Source organism: Chenopodium album, chromosome 27 (assembly GCF_948465745.1).
Source record: "Chenopodium album chromosome 27, dcCheAlbu1.1, whole genome shotgun sequence".
NCBI lineage: Eukaryota > Viridiplantae > Streptophyta > Magnoliopsida > Caryophyllales > Amaranthaceae > Chenopodium > Chenopodium album.
In genome coordinates, this window is record NC_137860.1 from 32,902,301 (window position 1) to 32,924,211 (window position 21,911).

Sequence of the window (21,911 nt, forward strand, 5' to 3'; positions counted from 1 at the left end):
ATAATTTATTTCTAATCTATCTTTGTTAACAACGAGTTTAGTTGATTAAAGGTTTGAATATCATTCAAGTTTTGAATCAAATCTCGTCTTTTATCACTGGTGTTCCTCTCTAAGAAGAAAAATGATAAGGAAGAAATGCATACTTGGAATTTGATAAGCACATATGGTTTTAAAGAGAAAGATATAATATACTTTTACCATTTCATATTACTAAACTAGTCATATTAATTTGACAAAAGTAGTACTCCGAATAATTAAGATGTACTCCATAAGAGAGATTGGTATAATTAGGAGAAAATCTTCACCAAATAAAAAATAATTAGGAGAAAATACACGCTTATTTATCTCAAAGAGATTTACATAAATAACATGTTAATTAAACAAAATTGTTGATTTATTTACAACGTGTCACTTGATAAACCAATTTTGATTATTAAGCTAATTAAATAGGGTGTTCACAATAGCTTAATTTTAGTTCAGTTTAATTTAGCATAGCTCCAATCAGTTCAGTTCAGTTCGGCTCAACTCCAATCACTTCAGTTCAGTTCAGTTCAACTCAATTTAGTAAATGTAAACAGACCCTTACTCGTTATAAATTAGTGACCTTTTATTTATTTAGATAATGGATTTTTGATCTTACAAGGTTATAATAGTCATCTTAATACATACTTGTGTCAATTACCATAATGTCCTCAATGAAAAGAGATAGATAAGATTATGCCCCAATTTCAGAATGTCTATAGAGGACTGAGAGTAGGAGAGAGATTATAGAGGTGAAGTTTGAAGCAGAGTGCTCTGTTTTTCACTCTTTTTCTGCCATGCTTGCTTCTTCATAATCGAGGAACCCCTCTTCAAAACATTGAGGTAATTATCCTTTTCATTTTTCAAAGCTTAAATATTTAATATTGTGCTTATTTTCTGTAAATTGATAGTTGCAAAAAATGTTAATTTGTTCTCAATTGTTGGCTTTTGTCTAATGTAGTTCAGCATTTTGAAGAATTTCCCAATTTTAGTTTAATGGTGAAATTGGGTAATTGGGAATGTGAATTTGTTTAATTGCAATTGTAATTTAATTAGAAACTTCTTACTCGAGGTAGAGTGTAATTGATTTGCTAATTTTCTATAATTAATCTGCTATTTTTTCCGAATTCAGATGTTGATAATCGAATTTTCCTGTTGTTTATGCAACTTTGCGAGTTTTTTTTGAAGTAATTGATACTTCTGACTTATAGAGAATTAGGTCTACTGGTCAATTTGGAGATCAATTTGGTCTTACTGAGTTTGTAGAAGAATTTGATTTATTGGTCAATTTGGAGAATTTATAATTGTTGGGTCCTAAAACATTATAGCAAAGGCTTAGTCCCTAAAATGATTTGGGGTTGGTTAACATGAATCGTCGTAAGAAATCGTAGTTGTTGAGGGGTAGATAGCTGTTTCATGTCCAGGTATGCTGCCTTGACATTGCACATTGGTACATAAATTGCTCAATTTCTGATTTGTAGAAAATTATGGAGGGTAGTAGCAGCCAAAACAACAGCACTGGTGTATTGTGGTTCTTCAAGGATAAAGGATTTGATGACAAAAGCATTCAGGACATGTTCAAACGGTGCAAGCGGCTCGAAGGCTTGCAAAGGGAAAGGGCTTCCCAAAGTTGGGATTATTTGAGAAGCATTGGTATCCCAGATAGAAAACTACCATCAGTAGTTCTCAAATGCCCGAAAATCCTGTCATTCGGTGTGGATGAGACACTCGAGCCCATGGTTCAGTGCCTTAATACACTTGCTACAAAACCTGAGGAAGTTACTACTGCTATTATCAAATTTCCCTATATTTTTTCTCACAGTGCAGAAGGAAAGCTGTGTCCTTTATTAGGTTTCTTTGAGGCCCTTGGGATTCCTGAAAAGCAACTTGGTAAAATGGTGTTGGTCAATCCTAGAATCGTAAGCTACAGCATCGAGCCAAAGCTTACTCAGTTTGTGGATTTCCTTACCAAGTTCGGGCTTAATGAGGAAGGGATGATTGGTAAAATTTTGGTGAAGAACCCATATCTCATGGGTTACAATGTTCAGAAGAGGCTGCAGCCTACAGCAGAATTCCTAAAGAACGTTGGTCTGACAAAAACAGACCTTCAGAAAGTTGCTGTAAACTACCCTGAGGTTCTATGTCGAGATGTTGAGAAAGTTCTCAAGCCAAATTTCGATTACTTAAGGAGCTCTGGATTCGGTGACAATCAGATCGCAGCATTGGTGTCTGGTTACCCCCCTGTACTGATCAAAAGCATCAAGAACTCCTTGGAGCCGAAACTGAAGTTTCTGGTGCAAGTGATGGGGAAAAGCCTTCAGGATGTTGTGGAGTATCCTGATTTCTTTCGACATGGTCTGAAGAAGAGCTTGGAGTTGAGGCAAAGGGTACTGTCTCAGAAGAACATAGATTGCAGCTTAAACGAGATGCTGTACTACAATCGAAAGAAGTTCTGCTTGAAATATGGATCAACCTAGGAAATCTACAAGTGATGCAACCTTTTGTTTGCTTTTTCCAGTTCCTAACGGTATTTAATTCTTATCAGTTCTTTTTAGTTGTAGACTACTTTCATATGATATAATATATTGCTTTGTATGATTCTGTTTCTTCAATCAAAATGCACTAATGCAGGAATTGCAAGAATGATCTAGTACAATTGATTTTTGTATTGAATAAATCAAAACCTTCAAAGGAGAAATCAGAATGCATGAACTACCTCAATGGAGGAGGAAGACAAACCTTGCCTTTAGGGGTTAACCATGCCATATTTCTCCGATTCTTTTAGGGTTTTTCGTTTTATATATCAAGGTGAGTAGGTGACCCATATTAATGTATTGAATATACTAATTTCCATCCTTCCTAATTCCTTGTATCTGCCTAAAATAATTAATATATCAATAGCATATCAACAACTACAACAAACATTCAAACAAAAATTCTACCAAAAAAAAAAACATTCAAACAAAAAAAGACCGCTTACACAATTGACAAGATTTGATCCCTCGCAACAACAATTGAGAGGAAATTGGAACCTAATCACCCAGAATTGATCCCGAATCCGGGTTAACCCAAACGGTGAATCGGGTGGGACACCAAAAAGAAAAAAAAAACAATTGACAAAATAAATTTATCACCAGGAACCCTGCAAGGCCCATTATCTTGGATTTTCCAATTACAATATTCTTGACAAGGCTTCTTCGGACCCATACTATCCCTTTCAAAATCATAAATACAAAATACTGTATCAAACTCATGAAAATTATTTTCCCATTTAAATTCTTAGTTATTCTGCTAGCCTTCAATGCTCAAAGCCTCAAAGTAATTGTAACATCCTAAGGGTGTTTTTTACATGAGTTTCTCTAATATGAAATTATAGTACTTATCAAAATTAATTGTACTTGTAATTTGAACTTACGTACGTAACCTTTATCAACCCTTATTTTAAATTATTTTATTATAGCTTCTTTTTTTCTCCGCTAGATAACAAATGCATTGTAAATTTTGTACTGTCAAAGAAAACATCACAAATAAGATCTGTCTTGAATTCAGAGCAATATTTTTTTTTCCAAAAAGGTTTCGTAACAAACTTACTTTGAATATCATATATAATGCAAACTTAATATTCAACTTTTAAAAAAAAAAACAAGGCTAATTAGAATTGAAGCTGCTTTTTACTTCATAAAATAGAATTGAAGCTGCTTCGATAAGTTTGATATAAAACTAAACCATTACACAATTACAGTTATAATTGTAGGATTATTATTACACACTATTAATATAAAATTATAATCAAAATTTCAATGTTAGAACATAATCCACCATCTTAATTTCAATATAACATAATCATCTATTTTTTCCATTCCAAACATTCACCTCCATTAACCCTACAAGGCCCTGTCTCATAAATATACCACAAACAAGTACTTCCACAAGCATCAGCTTCTCTTGAGAATTTATAAACATCAAATCTCTTAAACGTTTTCCCCCATTTAAAGCCACAAAAGTATAAAGTTGAACCAAGGAAGTTTGGTTTGAACTTAAACTCATATGTCCCTTTATATGGGATGTTATGTGTCCCTAGATCATCGTCCTTCGATTTGCAATGAACTTGAAGATTCGACTTCCCCTTCAACTGATTTATAATTCCAACCGTTGTTTTTGCCTCGCATGTACCAATTACATGGAGAGATACAACTAGGAGGAGGAAGAAAATAGCATGTTTATGCATATTTTGATACTATTTGGTGTAGGAAATTAAACTATGAGTTTAAAGGTTTTTTTTTTTTTTTTGATGGGATTGAAACCTATACTTTTACTTGGCTTTTATAGGGCCATAATAATTATGAAGAGAAATTGAAAAATGGAAGATTATTGGACTAGGAAACTCTTTGTTTTAAGTTGAATATAGGCTTCTATTTGTTTGGAAAATCTCCAAGCTTTTCGCAGTAATTAAGGCAAGCAATTCATAATCAGGAGATTAATGGGGAACATACGCCAAGAATTAAAAACGAGTAACAAATTATATGTCTTTAGAAATCATATACAAGTTCCTTTAGAAAACTTTTTAAAAAAAGGAGATGAACTTACTTAATTATAGCCAGTTTAGGAAATTTTGCATTAAACCACCTTTTATAACCCTTTAATTGCAGGAAACCACCTTATAAAAATTTTTTCGCAAAAACACACCTTAATCGTAAAATTTTTTGCAATCACACACCTTTTCCCGGAAAATACCCATTGACCTTGTATTCCGGGGTTGACTCGACCATGAGACGCCCTAAAACCGCTAACCCTCCCTTTTCCCCAACCACCCACTTCACGAAGGTACGAGAATTGGGTTTAGGGCTTGAGGGTTGGGTTTAAGGACGGGAATTGGGAAAGGGAGGGGATGAGGTCGTCAGCGACGAAGGAGGGAGGTGGTCGTCGACCCCTGGAAGTGGGTGGCTGGGGAAAAGGGAGGGTTAGCGGTTTTAGGGCGTCTCATGGTCGAGTCAACCCCTGAAAACCAAGTCAATGGGTATTTTCCGGGAAAAGGTGTGTGATTGCAAAAAATTTTAAGATTAAGGTGTGTTTTTGCGAAAAATTTTTTATAAGGTGGTTTCTTGCAATTAAAGTGTTATAAAAGGTGGTTTAATGTAAATTTTCCGCCAGTTTAATACGTCTGAAAATCTTATACAGTATATCAAATTATCGGACATGCAAATTATTGATCATTAAAAAAGTTTTTATCATTTGATGAAAATTTACAGCCATATAAATGGAAATAAAATTAATTCGAGGATGAGGAATACTTCATGCATGCATCAGAATTACAATAATAATTCCACGTCAATCAACATTTCTGAAATTTGCTTATTTTATTAAGTTTGAGTAATTAATTAAATTGTTGCCCTTGAACATTTGATAATTAATCATATTTTTAGCTCTTGATTAAAAATCCAGCGTTGGTTAGTTCATTGATTATATTTACTTTGTTTGATCACTTATATCTTATTACTCCCTTCACCCCTTATTAAAAACCAATTCATTGCATTTTATCAATCATTCGATCCTCAATCAAATGTATAGGGAAGGTGTAGGTCTTTATTTGTCAGGTTATTGCCCTTATTGATTGATAGGTCGAGCTAGTTTACTCTGCCCTACTTTTGAATTAAGGTAGTCCGGCTTAAACTCGAAACCAAATATAAATAACAATCCTCCGAAAACTATAACTATATAAAAATCCAATAATTTAAGGTACACGGTATGTCTAGGATCGGAGCATATAAAAATCCAATAATCTCATTATTACACTAGGTACTAAACATTTAATTAAATTACTAATTGTTCCAAGGAAAACACTGATAAGGACCTCCATTGAATTCATTAATATCACTATCAACCCCATAAACATAGCAAGGACCACTTTGATAAATAATCCACCAACACATTCTCCAGCAAACACCATGTTCTCTGTGTTCATTGTATATTTGAAACCAATGTGATTTGTTATCAAACACAAACTCACAATTATACTTGGTTATACCAAGTATACTAGGCGTAAACCCGAATTCGTACAAGCCTTGATATGGAACATCCTGCTCCGCTACATCCCCTCCACCGTGTTTTGATAGACAACGAATTCTAGCATTGATCCCTTCCATCATGTTTGTGATTCTTACATGAGCTCGTGTCGCATCGGACCATGTCACTGCTTGCAGCAGCAAGAGTAGGACTAACAGGACCATGGTACGTTCATGTACACGGTTATTGTACATGATGTATGTGAATAGCTAGTTAACTATCTTTATTTTATGGGAAAGTGAAATTGTATAAATATTTTGATTATTTGAGTTGATTTTGTGGTCAGTAATGTTGTATTTATAAGAGAGAATCTGCCATCAATGGTAACAAAAATTATGAGCTACAGGCTATAGCTGGAATAATCTGGATATTCGATAATTATCTACGTATATGCTTTGTTTGTGTGAACCTTGGATAATAATATAACTTGTATGTGACGTTGAATTTGGATCAGCAATAATTAATTAATTATACTTCATATATTGGCTAATATTCTTTTGCTAAGGAGTATAACAAAATAAATTTGTAAGAGAATTCAATTCCATAATGTACAACTCACTAATACGATTCATTTTTTTTTTAACATTATATAGATATACCGCAAGTTTTTTTTAACCGCAAGTTTTTTTTAATATGTACGCTTTCTATCACAAAATATAACATTTTTATAACACAAACTTTTAAAAAAAGCCGGTTTACAATAAATATATTGTAAATCAGACCATACAAAGTAAGTGTGGGTTTGTGAGTAACTCATTTTTTACTCGATATTCCATTTTCTCTCTCCTTTCTTTTTCTCTCATCCCCTCACATTACTTCTTTTACCCCATTTCCCTACTTTCAAAGATTCTTTTTCCTGTATTTTTCCTCTCTCCTCTCCATTGATGAACTACTGTACTGTTTTCTTCCATTTTTTTTTTTTTGGTGATTCAAGCAATCTTTTTCTTCCATCAAATTTGTTATCTCAATTTTTTGCGTTTTTCTAAAGCCAAATTTGAGTATTTTTTTTTTCTTCTTCTTCAGTTTTAGATTAATATGGTAAATGTTAAGCTTATGAAGAAGAAGACAATTCTACTAATCTAAACGACGAAATTAAACTTATACTGTTTGAATTTATTTCTGATTTGATTTTTTTTTTTAATCTTTTTATTCGTATATTTTTAATTAGTTTCATTAATTTTTCAGTATTACTCAAAAACAAAAAAAAATTTACAAGTATTATTAAGTTCTTATGTGATTTTATGGGGTTGGTCACTTTCGTACGTGTATTAAAGAGTTACTTCACCCTTTTATAAATAGAAAGGGTGACTTTTATGCATAAAAAGGATAACTTTTGTGGGTAAAAAGGTTAACGTTTATGTATGAAAGTTAACGTTTGTGGATAGAAAGGGTAACGTTTATGTATGAAAGTGGTCACTTTTGTGAAAATAAAGGGCTATTTTTATGGAAAAAAGGGTCACTTTTTGTGAAAAAGGGTCACTTTTTTATGAAAAAAGGGTTACTTTTATAAAAATATGGGTCAGTTTTGCAAAAGAAAGGGGTCACTTTTATAAGAAAAAAGGGTCACTTTTTGCAAAATGCTCGATGTACAATAAAATTATTGTAAACCGGGGGCATGCAAAAGATTTTGTTTTTATAATTGAGACCTCCATAAAATATTTAAGAATTGTTATACCAATCATTTGAGCGTATTTGTGCTCAATATTTTCCAAACATAGACACACGAATTTTAGTCACAAGACTTGTACTTCGTATAAATTATGATACAAATTGTCAATTTGGAGATTAACACACATAAACAAATTATATACGTAGTACAATATTCACAAAATGTTCACAGTAACATTTTTTCTTCTTTTCCTCCCTATTAATTAGAGATTAACCCACCAATTACCCCAGCAATGAGTGCTGTAGGATCACCCAAGATTGCGGACACAATGATATTAACACCACTCCCTGCAATCTCACAACACCTGATCAAATTGTCGCCGTTGTCGGATCCGTCACCGCGATGACTTGTCGAAGTCCTCTTAAGACTAGGTATCCTAGCCTCCAACTCCCTTACCAAGCTCTTGTCAACATTCAAGTATCTAGCCTCCCAACTCTCCAAAAGCGTTTCTTTAACACAGGATACATGGAGATTATACATCTTGCACTCAGATACATAAGCCCAACCTTGCCCTTTCTTACTACAATAATGGCACGGCCTTGATAGCTTGTTATGCAAGTAAAGATCACGTTCTCTATCATTCAGCACTTGAGGTAAACTCAGACAACAAGGATGAAGATCGAACCCACACTTCTTACAATGGTACACGAACCCTTGAACTTCGTTATGGCAAGCATCACATAGCCTTAAGATCGAGCCTAAGGGAAGGTTGTGGAGTTTGAAATGGCAATTCTTGTAGAAGGGGTGGTTTAGGGTTGAGGGTGCTAAGGCACATACCTTGTGAAGGTTGAAATCGCAAGCATGGCATTTGTATGTTAACCCAATTCCAGCTTCCTTGCATCCGTTGCAATTGAATGGGATCTCGGTATTCTCTAGCTTTAGCTTGTATTGTGGGTGAATTGGATGGGAAAACTCCTTGTTGATCTTCATAATTATCCTTTCATTTCTTGCAAGCAAGCATCTTCTTTTGGCATGTTTGTGATCATATATAATTATATATATATATGGTCTAATAATAGATGATTTCAAAGTTACTGATTTTATCTATTTTTGAACAGTAGAAAAGGGAAGAAACATTGGCATCTTTGCGTGAGATTAAGAATTTAGGAATAACTTTGAAGAAATGGTTACAATATATGGTGGGAGTTGGAAAAAGAACCAAGATATTGTAAAGGAGTTAGAAAAGCTATATTCATCTAGGCGAGTATTTCAATCTTTTGAACCATCAAGCAACATATCTTTATCTAGAAGTCGGTGAGTATTTCGATCTTTTACAAGCAATCAAGAAACATATCTTTATCACAGTCTTCACGGAAAAGCATCATGATGGTAAAACATCAAGTCCATTTTATAAACACTCAGCCAAATTAGAACTAATATCCTCAAATTAATGCATCACAAACAATGAAATATATAGCGAAATATCAGAATGGAACATTAAGATCAAAAGTTTTACACAATTTCTTGGTACGCAACATCAAACCAAGGCAATTACTTTTAATTTTACTCAATACGTAGTACAAAATAATACTAATAATAACCACTGATTGAGTTTGATTCTCTAGGTTAATAAGATCAGTCAGTTTTCAAAAAGCCGGAAAGCAAGGAAATTCATGTCATAGGCTAAAACTAAATGAATATATAAAAACTGTGCCATCCACACCTGAGAATTGGCAGCTTCAGTAATTTCTACAATTTCACCACAAAACCTCAACAGACTTCTTTCCTGAACGTACAACCTCTTACATTAGATAGAATCTTAATTTGTGATTCCAATTTTTTACTATGCATCTCCACTTTCGAACACTTTCTCAACATCTGCAATGGTACTTCGAGCATCATCGATATCTGCTCCTTCTTTCTCGCCAGACTCTTCCAGCTCCACCTGCAAGTAGATTGATTAAATGGATATAATGAAAAAGAGAACCCCATTTAATCCTAATAGAGCTATAGTTCTGAGTAACTGTATAATAAGACATTAGCAACAGAAGAACTAAGGGCTTGTTTGGCATCATTTTTGGTTTTCAGTTTTCTGTTTTTTTTTCAAAACTAAAAACCAAAAACAGGAAACAAGAAAAAGGTGTTTCCACTTTTTTGTTGTCAGTTTTCAAAAATATTATGATTTTAGTAAGTTTATATAATTTTTGATTCATTATGTGGCATATATCATATACTTTCATTTAACAAAAAACCAAAAAACAGAAAACCACAGCAATGCCAAACGAACCCTAAATTTCATTTTTTTTTTTTTTAAAGCAACTACATTTCATCTTGATCACCTGTCTTATGAGTTCATTGATTGTCTATTCATTGAAATGTGTTCATGTCCTAAGACAAACAGGACAGTGTTTTCATGCCTCTAGCACTCTAGCAGAAGTTTACCCTATGAATATTGAACAATGTACAAAATTCTGGCAGCTGAGAAAGAGATATAAAACATGTGGAGAATGAAAAAAGTTTTACCAGTGTTCCCTTCAAGTCAGCCAGTGCAGACTCCAGGCGCTTGCGACAGTCAGGAATCATCATCCTAGATTCAGCCAACACATTCTCCTGGAAGTAGAGAATAAACGAGCATTGAGAACAACAATCACAGAATCACTGAAAATAGTTGTTCCCAAAGGCAAATGGCTAATGTAGAATCAAGCAGGCTAGAGAGAAAAAATGCTTTTTCTTTAGAATTTAAAAAGTAAGACTATACTCTAGCAACTGATACTTAATTCTATCCAAAAGGTTTATGGTGTAACATTTATAAGTCATATAACTACAATTAGAAGCTGGAAAGGTGATGGCCAAAGGATATGGGTAGCAATGTAGCATACTACTCCCCTTTGCATCACTTCCCTATGAGACTCAATAATAACAACCTAATAATGGCATCATTGATCATTCATACAATGAATATTGGGAATTAAGCAAAAGCCTTAGGCATGTGTGCCTAAAATAATTTTTTTACGTAGGACTCTGTAATCTGGGATAAAGAATACACTTTAGACTGAAGTTATCCTAAGTCTTTAACTACTTTGTCATCATATATTAAGACCTACAAAAATCGTGCAAAACCAGCTCACACTTAATTAGAGAATGGTGGCCCCAACTCCCAAGTCTGAGCATGTAAAATACTTCAAAAGAATTGAGGTAACTTCTGTGCTATAGCTTAACAAACGTCTCAATAGATCTAAACTAAATAATCAAAGAAGCAACTAAGTTCCTTTCTTAACTCATCAAGTCTAAAAGTTTCTGCCTTGATCAATGTTTCTCAGAAAAGTTTCATAATAAACTAGCCTATGGTAAAGATACACTCTTGGACTCTTGGTAAAACAAATTAGTCTGTCATTTTAAATTGAAAGGAAGCCAGCTAATTGTTTAGATGTGCGAGAGGGAAAAAAGTGAGAAAATATATAAATAGAGGAAATCAGTTAGGGAGGAAATGAGCAGAAAATCATAAAATGAATTTCATTTTTGTTTAAGTTGGTTCATGGGACTGTACAGACATACCACATACCTGTTGCTTAAGGTCATAAGGATCAGCGCTTCTCTCCTTCATCTCGGCTGTTTTAGCAGCTTCTCTTTTGACCTCTATCTCATACGAGTTTAGCTCTTTTACAAGGCGCTTACAAGTGCTAGTCTTGATCTTCAAGTTTCTCAAGGTCGACATCCTGCCATTACAATCCACAACCCAACATTAAAAGACCCGTACATCCAAATAAACCACTCATCAGAGTCATCACCAATCAACTCAATAAGAAAAAAAAAAATTATACGAGTAAATCTATGGCCGAAGCACAAAAATTCTCATATGAATTATGATTAAAGCATGTCAAACCTTTTTTACAAGATCTAAAATCATCTTTATGAAGCAGTCTATATGCTGGTCACTATCGAAGGGGTGGGGGAAAAGTAATAATAGTAAAAGGAAAATAGGGAATTGATGTGGAATTCAAGGTTTAAATTACTAATACATTAGGCATATAACAACTTCATGCCTTTCTCCAACTCGCACTCTTGCATCCTGCTTAGGTCCGTCCCTGGAAGGAGGGGCAGCCGCCCTGCCATAGTACCATGGAAGGCAAATTTGATTCAACTATCAACTAAGGCTTAAAAGATCACATAATTTAGGATTAATTGTCCAATTTCATAGTTCCATCCTAACATTAAATACAATTTTATTCAATTATCAAATTAGGCTCACAAATCACATAATTTTAGGGAATAAAGGTCCAATTTCATGATTACATCCTAACATTAAACGCAATTTTATTCAATTATCAAATTAGGCTCGAAAATCAGATAATTTTAGGGAATAAAGGTCCAAGTTCATAGTTATATCCTAACATTAAATGCAATTTTATTCAATTGTCACACAAGGCTCGAAAATCACATAATTTTAGGGAATAAAAGGCCCAATTTCATAGTTCTGACCCACCCCAAAGGAAAATTTGATTAACTATCAAATTAAGCTTGGAAAATCAAATACTGTTAGGGAGAAAAGGTCCCATTTCATTGTTCCATCCTAACATCAGTGACAGATTTAATTCAATTATCAAATTAGGCTCGAATAATCACATAATATTCTTCTCTAGCAACAAAAATCGCTCGTTATAATATTTCCTAACCCTAGTATGACAAATGGTTCAACAATCGACTTTTGAAGAACCCTAAATTGAGTATATTAAGATCAAAATCAACGATATATCCTAGAATGTGAAATTGATATTCGATGAATGCAAAAAGAAACAACATCTAACCTCAGAAGATGCTTCAATGGAGTGGAGAATAGAAATATCAATGGAGATCGTGGAGCGCGCTTCGACGGGAATCTGATAAAGAGAGATGGAGCGGGAGACTGAGAGAGAGGAATAGGACAGATACTCCTATAATTATGTAACACTTTGGGTTGGCGTTTGGTTCGCAGAGTGGTATGGGGTTGAAATCAGGAATAAAGTTAAAGTGGTATTGGGTTGAAATTAGGAATGATGTTAAGGTGATATTGGGTTGAAACTTGATATTTAATAGTCTATAATCCATACTTTTTGATGAAATGTTGAGGTTTCGGGGCCTGGTGACGAAAAACCTTGACACCATAAGGGATACATCTCGGAGTCATATATTTTGGTGGCAAAAAATGTTGAGACCCTGTGGGATATATCTCGGGGTAATATAATGTCGCTTGAAACCATATATGATCATTATATGTTGTCATAAACGTACGTGATAGACTTGAGTTTACGAAATCACTGCAAGTTGTGAGCGGGTAAAATGACCGTTTAAGGTCATATTGGATGGTTCCACCGATCCAATTGGACACGCAGTGGGTATTAGGGACCATAGTAAACATCTCGGCAATTTTATTTCCGAGCGAAAAAAGGTTTAAAAAATTACAGAATTGAAGGCTATAATCCACGCTTTTTGAGGAAATTTTGAGGTTTCGGGGCCCGGTGGTGAAAAGTGTTGAGATCCGGATGCATCACGAAGTCATATAATGCCGTTTGAAACCGTATATAATCATTATATGTTATCATAAACGTCTATGGTAGGCTTGAGTTTACGAAACTACTACAAGTTGTGAACGGGTAAAATGACCGTTTAAGGGCATATTTGGTGCACTAGTGGAAAAAATCTCATTCGTAACAGGTTATTTGTAACGGGCGAAGCTTTGCCCATTACAATTACCATATTCGTAACGGGCAAAATAGTGTCCGTTACGAATACATATTTATTCGTAACGGGCAAATTAGTGCCCGTTACGAATAAATAAGTATTCGTAACCGACACTACTTTGCCCGTTACGAATATTATATTATTCGTAACAGACACATTGTGCCCGTTACAAATAAATTAGTACAACTAAGCCCATAGCCCATTAGTTATTACGATTAGGGTTTCTCTCCAGCCGTCAACCTTACTTATTGGCCTCACCCCTCTTTATCCTCTCTCCTCTATCATCACTTCCACTCACACACTCTCTCTCTCTCTCTTTGTTGCTCACTCAATCTCTCTACTTCTCTCATCTCGACGGTAAACCAAGGTAATTAGACCATTGTTTCTCCTTCCACATACAATACCAAGGTAAAATTTTCTCATTTTTCTATTTAAATTCCTCAATTTTCGTTGCTTTACTCTCAAATTAGTTTTTTGGGGATTTCATGGGTTTTGTGGGTTTGTGAGGGTGGTGTTCATGGTCGGATCTAACTTTCTTGATTTTTAGGTTGGGTGTCACAGGTCAGAACAGTTGTGTTTGTGGTGTTCGGATAGCTTTGTGGGTGTAAATATGGTTTTGTGGTGTAAATCTGGGTAAGTGTACGGCGGTGGTGTGTTCATTCATTTTGTGTAGATTTTCTCGTTCATAATTTCTAGATCTATAGTTGTTCTTTTGAATTTTGAGGAATTATGCATATTTGTGTTATGATTGTATTATGATAAAAAGGATTGTTCTCAACAGACAAAAAATGGCTGTAAATGTGACATCGAAATCTGATATAATCGAGGTTGGTGGAGGACACTTGAATCATTCTTTCTCATCCAAGAACTCCAACCTTGGAATTAAATTTGCTCACTTTTAGCCATTTCATCTCAATCTCGCTTTCGTTCTTCAAAGCTGCGTGCTTTGCCTCAAATTAGAGCTCCAACTGTTTCAGGTACTATTTCTCTGTGTTTTTGGGTTTTTAGTAGTTATCAATTTTTCTATCTTGGGTTCTCAAATATGGGCAATTTCTTAATCCTCGTGTTTGTTTGCAAACCAAGTTTTACAAAGTGGAGGCAATTAGTTTCTTTGCTAATTACTATCTCTCTATTTCGATTAACAATTAAAGTTAAAATTAAGAACACCCCTTAATTCAATGCTATGGATTCTACTGCAAAATTTTAATGGGATTCCTATAAAGAATGCATATCATAATTGCATTTCATTGACCGATTGAAAGAGGAATTATAGTGATTAATTATAATGTGGTATATTAGAAGTATTTTTGTATATATATATATTCATGTTCACTTTTTTATTTTATTTTTCCTTACAGGCAGATTCAATTAATTTTTTAATTTTGATTTTTTTTTTTGTTTTTGTTTTTGTTTCTTCAATTATGTTAATTTTGGTTTGTTGAAATTATTGAAGGTGGAGCATATAATATCTACACAAGGGAGCTTAAGACTCAACGTATCAGACTTGTTGGGATAATCGCAATTATGATTTGTTTTTGCTCTTTTATTAGTTTTAGTCTTAAGATGTAAACTTGGGACATAATATGAGCAAGTTGATAAATTTTGAAGTGATAATGAATATATTTTTGCTTATAGCATATTAAATGTGTATTATACATGTGTAATAAAAAATTATTTGTGTATTATACTTGTGTCATAATAAAAAAAATTATATGTGTATTATACTTGTGTAAAAAAAAAAAAAAAAAAAAAAATTATCTCATTATTTGGTAAAATGATCCAGCATGTGCTAGCACGTGCTGGATTTTTTTTTTAATTGCATCAAACACTATTCGTAACGGGCAGATATAATGCCCGTTACGAATAACGGGTTTTTCGTAACGGGCACATGAAACGCCCGTTACGAATAACCCGTTATTCGTAACGGGCACATGAAACGCCCGTTACGAATAACTACTTATTCGTAACGGACATTGTAAGTGCCCGTTACGAATTCTAATGGCCATCTGTAACGGCCTCATACGTAACGGACGGTGCCCGTTACGGATAGGCCCTTTTTGCCCGTTACGGATGGCCTTTTTTCCACTAGTGGTGGTTCCACCGACCCAATTGGACTCTTGGAGAGTATTGGGGACCATGGTAAAAATCTTAACAATTTTTATTTTCGGGCGAAAAAGGTCAAAAAATTACAAAATCAAAGGCTATAATCCACACTTTTTGAGGAAATTTTGAGGTTTCAAGCTCCGATGGCGAAAAGCCTTGAGACCCTAATATATACATTCCGGGGTCATATAATGTCGTTTGCAACCATATATGATCATTATATGTTGTCATAAAGGTACGTGGTAGGCTAGAGTTTATGAAATCACTACAAGTTGTGGTCGGGTAAAATGACCGTTTAAGGGCATATTGGATGGTTTCACCGACCCAATTGGACTCCCAGAGGATATAAGGAACCATGGTAAACATCTCGGCAATTTTTATTTCCGAGCGAAAAAAGGTTAAAAAATTTACAAAATTGAAGGCTATAATCCACGTTTTTTAAGGAAATTTTGAGGTTTAAGGGCCCGTTGGCGAAAAGCCTTGAGATCCTAAGGGATACATCTCGAGGTCATATAATGCCGTTTGAAATCATATATGATCATTATATGTTGTCGTAAACGTCCGTGGTAAGCTTGAGTTTACAAAATCGATGCAAGTTGCAAACAGGCATAATGACCATTTAAGGGCACATTGGATGGTTCCACTGACCCAATTGAACTTTCGGAGGGTACCAGGGACTATGGTAAACATCTCGGTAATTTTTATATTCGGGCGAAAATTAAAAGTCAAAAAATTACAAAATTAAAGGCTATAATATATCCACGCTTTTTAAGAAAATTTTGAGGTTTTGGGGCCCGGTGGCGAAAAGTGGCAGCATTGAAGGTTATAATCCACCCCATTGTTCGATTACAGGCTGGTTTCAGATCATTGTCGATTAAGGTCGGGTCAGTTTTTGATAGCTTTAGGGTCTCAACACTTTTCGCCATTGGGCCCCGAAACCTCAAAATTTCGTCTAAAACTGTGGATTATATAGCCTTCAATTTTGTAATTTTTAAACCTTTTTAGATCGGAAATAAAAATTGCCAAGATGTTTACCATGGTCCCGGCCTAATACCCTCCGAGAGTTTAATTGGGTGGGTGGAACCATCCAATTTGCCTTTACAATGGTCATTTTACCCGTTTTCGTACATGCCTCTTGTATTGGCTATAAGCTCTCAAGGGGCCTTTACGTTGGCGGATAATGGTCATATATGGGTCCACACAGTATTATATGATCCCGGGATTCATCCCGTAGTGTTCTGTGAAATTCCAACACCTGTTCCCGACACCTCCTAAATCTCTTTAATTTTGTATATTATAGTTAATACAATTGTGTATGGTTTTATTCAGGAATGAAATATCTCACTATTTTCTCCATTTACTTGATACCTAAAAGAATAAAATAAGCCAAACTCACCCCCTCTAAGGTTTTTAAACCCCATACCTCATGAGTTTGAGGTATGAGTTTAAAATTCATACTTTTGACAACCAAACATATGGTATGAGTTTTAGTCATTCTAAACCCATACCCCATACCTATATTCAACGAACCAAACGCCCCCTGATTTTATTTTTATTTTTTTTTAAAAAAATTTTTTACTAGTAAATTTTGATCCGATGAAATGTATTATTAGATAAGAAGGTCCGAACACTTGACTTCTTAAGAGAAAGGTTATTGTTAAATCATCTAGCTAATTGTTAATTATGCTTTAACCTTACACAATAAATAATAATATACTACAAAGTATTGAAGACACATGCATACTGCATACAAACTATTAGATGCTCTTAAAAAGTAGTCGTTGCACAACTATAAAAGTAGTAACCCAGGGCAACGCCTGAGCTACTCACTAGTTATCTAAACTAAAATTCGCTTATGACAATGTGGTTCAATTAATAAAACCGCTAGTAACATTAACGGTTTATTTCATAAAACCATTATTGTTATTAGTGGTTTTCAATTAACAATATGTTCACATGTTTGTAAAATTTACTATTCTAAGTCTCCTAACCACGTACTAGTGGTGATAATAATATTAGAGGTTGTACTTAACTAAACCGCCATCACCATTATCAGTTTTACAAATCTAAAAACCTAGCCTACATGGACGTTATGCTTGAAATTTGTTTTTAATTTGACGCATATCAGAAATTAGTTTACGGTTTAACATTCGTGGAATTCTCGTTCCCAAAAATAAAAATTTGCCTTCCATTTCACATGCCAAATAATAGAAACAAAATGGAAAAGGAAATAGATAAGAGGGAAAAAGGTTAAGTCTTAGCTTTTCATTTGTTTAGTCTTAAACCTTTCGAGCAAACATTTGGTAACGACAATAATTTAATTAAATATGATTCCACCCTTGTTAGATTAAAAAAAACCGAAGAATCTTGTTAGATTTTTCTTCATAAATACTTTTATATTATCAATTTTTTTATTACTTTTGCATACAATATTAGTAATTAAAGTTATGAGTGAAACGTAATATGAGATGCACTGCAAGTAATAACAAAAAAAAGAAACAACTATCCGTTTCTACATAATTGCAATAATGTTATTCATCTTTCTTTTGTTGAATCATTTGAAACTTATAATTCACTTAAGGACCACATATGATGCATGTATTTGAGGTAATCTTTTTGTTTTGGTTCACACAAAATTAAATTAAAGTATTTTGTTATCATGTATGTGCAACAATTCTATTTTTCATGTTTTTCAATGCACAATCGTTTGTTATTTATCATCGTTTGAAGTTGTTTAAGTTTCTTTTTACATATAGTACAATGCACTTAGATCTCAGTCGAAGTTTCTCAAAAAAATAAAAGTTAAATCATTAATATAATTAAAGAATCTTATATATATATATAAAGGGGAGTTTTTTTTCGAGTTTTTAGAGAGTCACGTGAGATCTAATTTTCTTAGCGCGCCATGTAGGATTGTAAATCTTAGTTTTAGCCAATTAAATAAGAGATTATTAATTTCTTTTAGAATTAAATAATTCAAATGCCACGTAAGCAAAATTGGCGAATGAGATTTTTAAGTTTAAAATAATTTAATATTAAATATTATCTTTTAATATTAGAAACTTTATCTAAATAAATAACAAATTTTAGCTAATAAATACATAAAATAAATAAAAAAATAATCAAACAAACCTTGCATCGCACGGGTTTCATCTAGTATTTACAAAAAGGTTAGTGTAATACTTGTGATTAATTCACGAAGTACTAACTTTAAAAAGAAAATATACCCTATATATAGATTTAAGTATCATCTCCTAATGAGATCTTAGTCTACTGATCTCAAATTTAAATTCCATCCCTACTTGATGTCGATATACCCTAATTTATCGTGAGAAATTCAAAACCCGACCCAAAACAATAAATCAACCCAACGATCCTAAAATCCACCCGAAATTAAGCAGAAGACGACCCAATAACCCATTTTGCCAGCTCTTTCTAAATATAGTTCGAAAAAACGTCACATAAATCCTACTTGATTTTTTTTTTTTTTTTCTCCCTTTACCGGCACAACAGTTAGGTATCAACGACCGAAGAAATTCTCCGGTGATTTAGGTATTGGCGCGCAGTTTACCCATTGTCCATTGTCTAAATTTCTTAGAATTTTACCTTGGATTACTTCATATTGTTCTTAGGGTTTGTTGATTAATCAGTTTACCAGGTGATTTGAATCTTTTTTCTTTCACTGTTTTATATGTTTATTGTTGTTGTTTTATGATTATTACTTTATGAATTCATCTTGCTTCATAGTCAATTATACATAATGTAGCATATTTTGGGGAATTCGGAAAAAACTAATGATTTTTGTTTAAACATAATGTTTAATTTGGGAAAGTTTTTTCCATCTAATTTTGATTTTTCTCAGTTAGATAAAATTTCAGTGAATGTTTGTATCAAATTTTAGTGAAATTAGTGTCAAATTTGGCAGAGTATTGTGAATGAGTTTGACAATACATGTGTGTTTTGTTTGATGATTATAAATTTATTTTGGGTAAGTTTTGTTCTTCTAATTTTGCTTTCCTGCATTAATGGTTAGATTTTCGCGGTGATAGTTTGAAGGAAAGTGAAAATTTAGCTGAATGTTGGTCCTGAAATTAGTTCTTGGTATAAAATTAGACCCTTTTGTACTGAGTAATGAATTGACTAGCATATCACTGCATATAATTATATAAGTACTTAGTTCTTAGTTTTACCCAAATAAGGAAATAAAAAAAAGGCTATTTGGTACATTTGTGTGAAAATTGTTATCATTTGCAGATTTGCAGTGATATTGATGAACATGAGTAGGCAAAGGTTCCTGGGCGGTGGGAGTCAGCTTGTATTGGATTACCTGAAGCGAAAGCACACTGAGAACCCTAATTTTTATTACGCAATTCAGGGTGATCATGATCCTCTGACTGCCAATATTTTTTGGATTGATGCTGCCTCCCGCATTAACTATACCTACTTTGGTGACACTGTGGTTTTCGACACCTCATTCTGTAGCGATGGCTATAAAGTACCCTTTGCAACATTTACGGGATTAAATCATCATGGACAGCCAACACTTTTTGGTTGTGCTTTAATGCTTGATGAGTCAGAGGCTGCCTACGTTTGGCTGTTCCAAACATGGCTTCATGCGATGTCAGGTCAAAGCCCAGTCTCGATCACAACAGAGCCTGCTAGGTTTGTGCAGATGGCAGTATCTCAAGTTTTGCCCAATACCCGGCTTCGTTATTGTAAATGGAACATGTTTAGAGAGACACAAACCCATTTGGGTCATGTGTTCCAGTCACATCATACTTTTGAGGTAGAGTTCAGGAAGTGTGTTGATGAGAGTGAGACAATTGGGGAATTTGAATCAAGGTGGGGAACACTTTTGGAGCAGTATTATTTGATAAATGATGAATGGATGCAGTCAGTTTATGATGCTCGGCGTATGTGGGTGCCTGTTTACATGCGAGACACTTTCTTCGGCGAGCTCTATGGTGATGAAAATGAGGGTAAAAATATATACTTTGATGGTTTTATAACTTCTGACACCACATTACAAGGGCTGATTAAAGATTATGAAAAAGCTGTTGGGAGTTGGCATGAGAAGGAACTACAGGCAGATGATGATACGAGTAACACAATGCCTATGCTGAAGACCCCATCACCAATGGAGAAACAGGCTGCTAATGTTTACACCAGGAAAATATTCATGAAGTTCCAAGAGGAGCTTGTTGAGACCCTTGCTAATACTGCAACAGAACTAGAGGAATCAGAAGGAGTCACCATGCTTCGTGTAGCTAAGTTTGGGGAAGATCATAGAGCTCATATTGTTACTTACAATTCTCTAGAAACAAATGCTAGTTGTAGCTGCCAAATGTTTGAATTTTCAGGTGTCATATGTAGGCACATATTAGCAGTTTTCAGAGCAAAAAATGTTCTTACTCTTCCATCAGATTACTTATTGAAAAGATGGACAAGAAATGCCAAAAGCGGAGGTCCATTGGACGAACATGCTGACAGGGAACCAACCAATTCCCGAGAGTCTCTGACTATTAGATATGACAACCTACGGCAAGAAGCCATTAAATTTGTGGAAGAAGGTGCAAAATCTATTCAGGTTTACAATGTAGCTATGAGTGCTCTGGAGGAAGCTGCAAAAAAGGTTGCTTCTGTGAAGAACCAAGGTCATGGAGTTTCACAAGGTCGCTGTCTGGCAAATGGTGACAGTTCAGTGGCATCTATTCAACCTGCAGTAAGTTTAGATTAAGCTTTGGAAATACCTTTTACATTAAAATGTCTTATATGCTGTAATTTTTAACTCTACCCTTCTTCTGTATAGTAGATTTTTCCCTTTATATATTCTTGATAAGTACAAGTACTTACATGTGCTGCTCTTGAGAACTTTGAAACCTTATACATGTAGCACTTGTGGAAAGTTTAATGCAGTATTAGTGGAACAATATAATTTTACAAGTTATTGGCTAGGCAGGTGCATCAGATTTCTTCTGCTAATTTGAAATTTACTGGTAGATTAAGGTTATCTTCTTTTGCATTTTTGAATTATGGATCATTTCCAACTCTGTGTCGTCGTAGTGGAAACTGGCAATATAGCTTTTTCTTGTGACTGCACCAATTGGTTAACTGATGACATTTGACACTTAGAATAATGCTGCAAGAATATGATGCTGCTTTGCTGTATGTTGCTGATAAGAGTACTAATTAATTGTTATGCTACAGGAAGAGAAGGTTAAGAAAATCCAAGAGTTGACAGCTGAGTTGGATATTACAAACAAGCGGTGTGAGGTCTATCGTGCAAACTTGCTGGCAGTTCTGAAAGATATGGAGGACCAGAAGTTAAAGCTTTCTGTTAAAGTCCAGAATGCAAGAGTTAGTTTGAAAGAGTGAGTTGCCAAAAAACAAGCCAAGA

The 21,911-nt window shown here is 34.2% G+C and overlaps 5 protein-coding genes, 1 long non-coding RNA gene and 1 pseudogene across 9 annotated transcripts; 3 read left to right on the plus strand and 4 right to left on the minus strand.

The window, feature by feature from the left end:
* Positions 1 to 709: 709 nt before the first annotated feature.
* LOC145621288 (transcription termination factor MTERF6, chloroplastic/mitochondrial pseudogene) lies at positions 710 to 2,619 on the plus strand (annotated as a pseudogene). Its single transcript, XR_014108374.1, has 2 exons — positions 710 to 864; positions 1,503 to 2,619. The product of XR_014108374.1 is annotated as a transcription termination factor MTERF6, chloroplastic/mitochondrial pseudogene (transcript).
* Positions 2,620 to 3,868: 1,249 nt separating this feature from the next.
* LOC145620099 (S-protein homolog 5-like) lies at positions 3,869 to 4,249 on the minus strand. The gene has a single exon (XM_081674746.1). The coding sequence runs from the start codon at positions 4,247 to 4,249 to the stop codon at positions 3,869 to 3,871; it is 381 nt and encodes a 126-aa protein (XP_081530872.1).
* A 1,591-nt stretch (positions 4,250 to 5,840) lies between these two features.
* On the minus strand, positions 5,841 to 6,248 carry LOC145620100 (S-protein homolog 5-like). The gene has a single exon (XM_081674747.1). The coding sequence runs from the start codon at positions 6,246 to 6,248 to the stop codon at positions 5,841 to 5,843; it is 408 nt and encodes a 135-aa protein (XP_081530873.1).
* Positions 6,249 to 7,951: 1,703 nt separating this feature from the next.
* On the minus strand, positions 7,952 to 8,683 carry LOC145620101 (protein VACUOLELESS GAMETOPHYTES-like). The gene has a single exon (XM_081674748.1). It carries the CDS (start codon positions 8,681 to 8,683, stop codon positions 7,952 to 7,954), a length of 732 nt encoding a protein of 243 aa, XP_081530874.1.
* A 689-nt stretch (positions 8,684 to 9,372) lies between these two features.
* Positions 9,373 to 12,585, minus strand: LOC145621041 (tubulin-folding cofactor A-like). 2 transcript variants are annotated; one of them, XM_081675775.1, is made up of 4 exons: positions 12,499 to 12,585; positions 11,256 to 11,409; positions 10,217 to 10,303; positions 9,373 to 9,638 (listed from the first exon to the last, which is right to left on the minus strand). In XM_081675775.1, the coding sequence occupies exons 2-4, from the start codon at positions 11,406 to 11,408 to the stop codon at positions 9,537 to 9,539; spliced, it is 342 nt and encodes a 113-aa protein (XP_081531901.1). In that variant the 5' UTR covers position 11,409; positions 12,499 to 12,585; the 3' UTR covers positions 9,373 to 9,536. The 2 variants fall into 2 exon arrangements, with proteins under 2 accessions (XP_081531901.1, XP_081531900.1); XM_081675774.1 differs by lacking the exon at positions 12,499 to 12,585 and adding an exon at positions 11,713 to 11,733.
* A 1,112-nt stretch (positions 12,586 to 13,697) lies between these two features.
* LOC145621543 (uncharacterized) lies at positions 13,698 to 15,064 on the plus strand. 2 transcript variants are annotated; one of them, XR_014108435.1, is made up of 4 exons: positions 13,698 to 13,819; positions 13,959 to 14,044; positions 14,193 to 14,388; positions 14,865 to 15,064. It is a non-coding gene; the product is annotated as an uncharacterized LOC145621543 (long non-coding RNA). The 2 variants fall into 2 exon arrangements; XR_014108434.1 differs by lacking the exon at positions 13,959 to 14,044 and having other exon boundaries at positions 13,705 to 13,819.
* A 3,943-nt stretch (positions 15,065 to 19,007) lies between these two features.
* LOC145620363 (protein FAR1-RELATED SEQUENCE 9-like) lies at positions 19,008 to 21,889 on the plus strand. Its single transcript, XM_081675029.1, has 3 exons — positions 19,008 to 19,172; positions 19,769 to 21,236; positions 21,722 to 21,889. Exons 2-3 carry the CDS (start codon positions 19,785 to 19,787, stop codon positions 21,887 to 21,889), a joined length of 1,620 nt encoding a protein of 539 aa, XP_081531155.1. The 5' UTR covers positions 19,008 to 19,172; positions 19,769 to 19,784.
* Positions 21,890 to 21,911: the final 22 nt, after the last annotated feature.

Bases quoted from the DNA above. Each gene is read 5' to 3' on its own strand.
- LOC145620099 (XM_081674746.1), bottom strand. From the start codon at position 4,249: ATGCATAAACATGCTATTTTCTTCCTCCTCCTAGTTGTATCTCTCCAT.
- LOC145620100 (XM_081674747.1), bottom strand. From the start codon at position 6,248: ATGGTCCTGTTAGTCCTACTCTTGCTGCTGCAAGCAGTGACATGGTCC.
- LOC145620101 (XM_081674748.1), bottom strand. From the start codon at position 8,683: ATGAAGATCAACAAGGAGTTTTCCCATCCAATTCACCCACAATACAAG.
- LOC145621041 (XM_081675774.1), bottom strand. The intron at 10,304-11,255 runs GTATGTGGTATG...CTCTACTTCCAG, and splicing joins CTTATGACCTTAAGCAACAG to GAGAATGTGTTGGCTGAATC. The intron at 9,639-10,216 runs GTAAAACTTTTT...ATCTACTTGCAG, and splicing joins CTGACTTGAAGGGAACACTG to GTGGAGCTGGAAGAGTCTGG.
- LOC145620363 (XM_081675029.1), top strand. From the start codon at position 19,785: ATGAACATGAGTAGGCAAAGGTTCCTGGGCGGTGGGAGTCAGCTTGTA. The intron at 21,237-21,721 runs GTAAGTTTAGAT...GTTATGCTACAG, and splicing joins TGGCATCTATTCAACCTGCA to GAAGAGAAGGTTAAGAAAAT.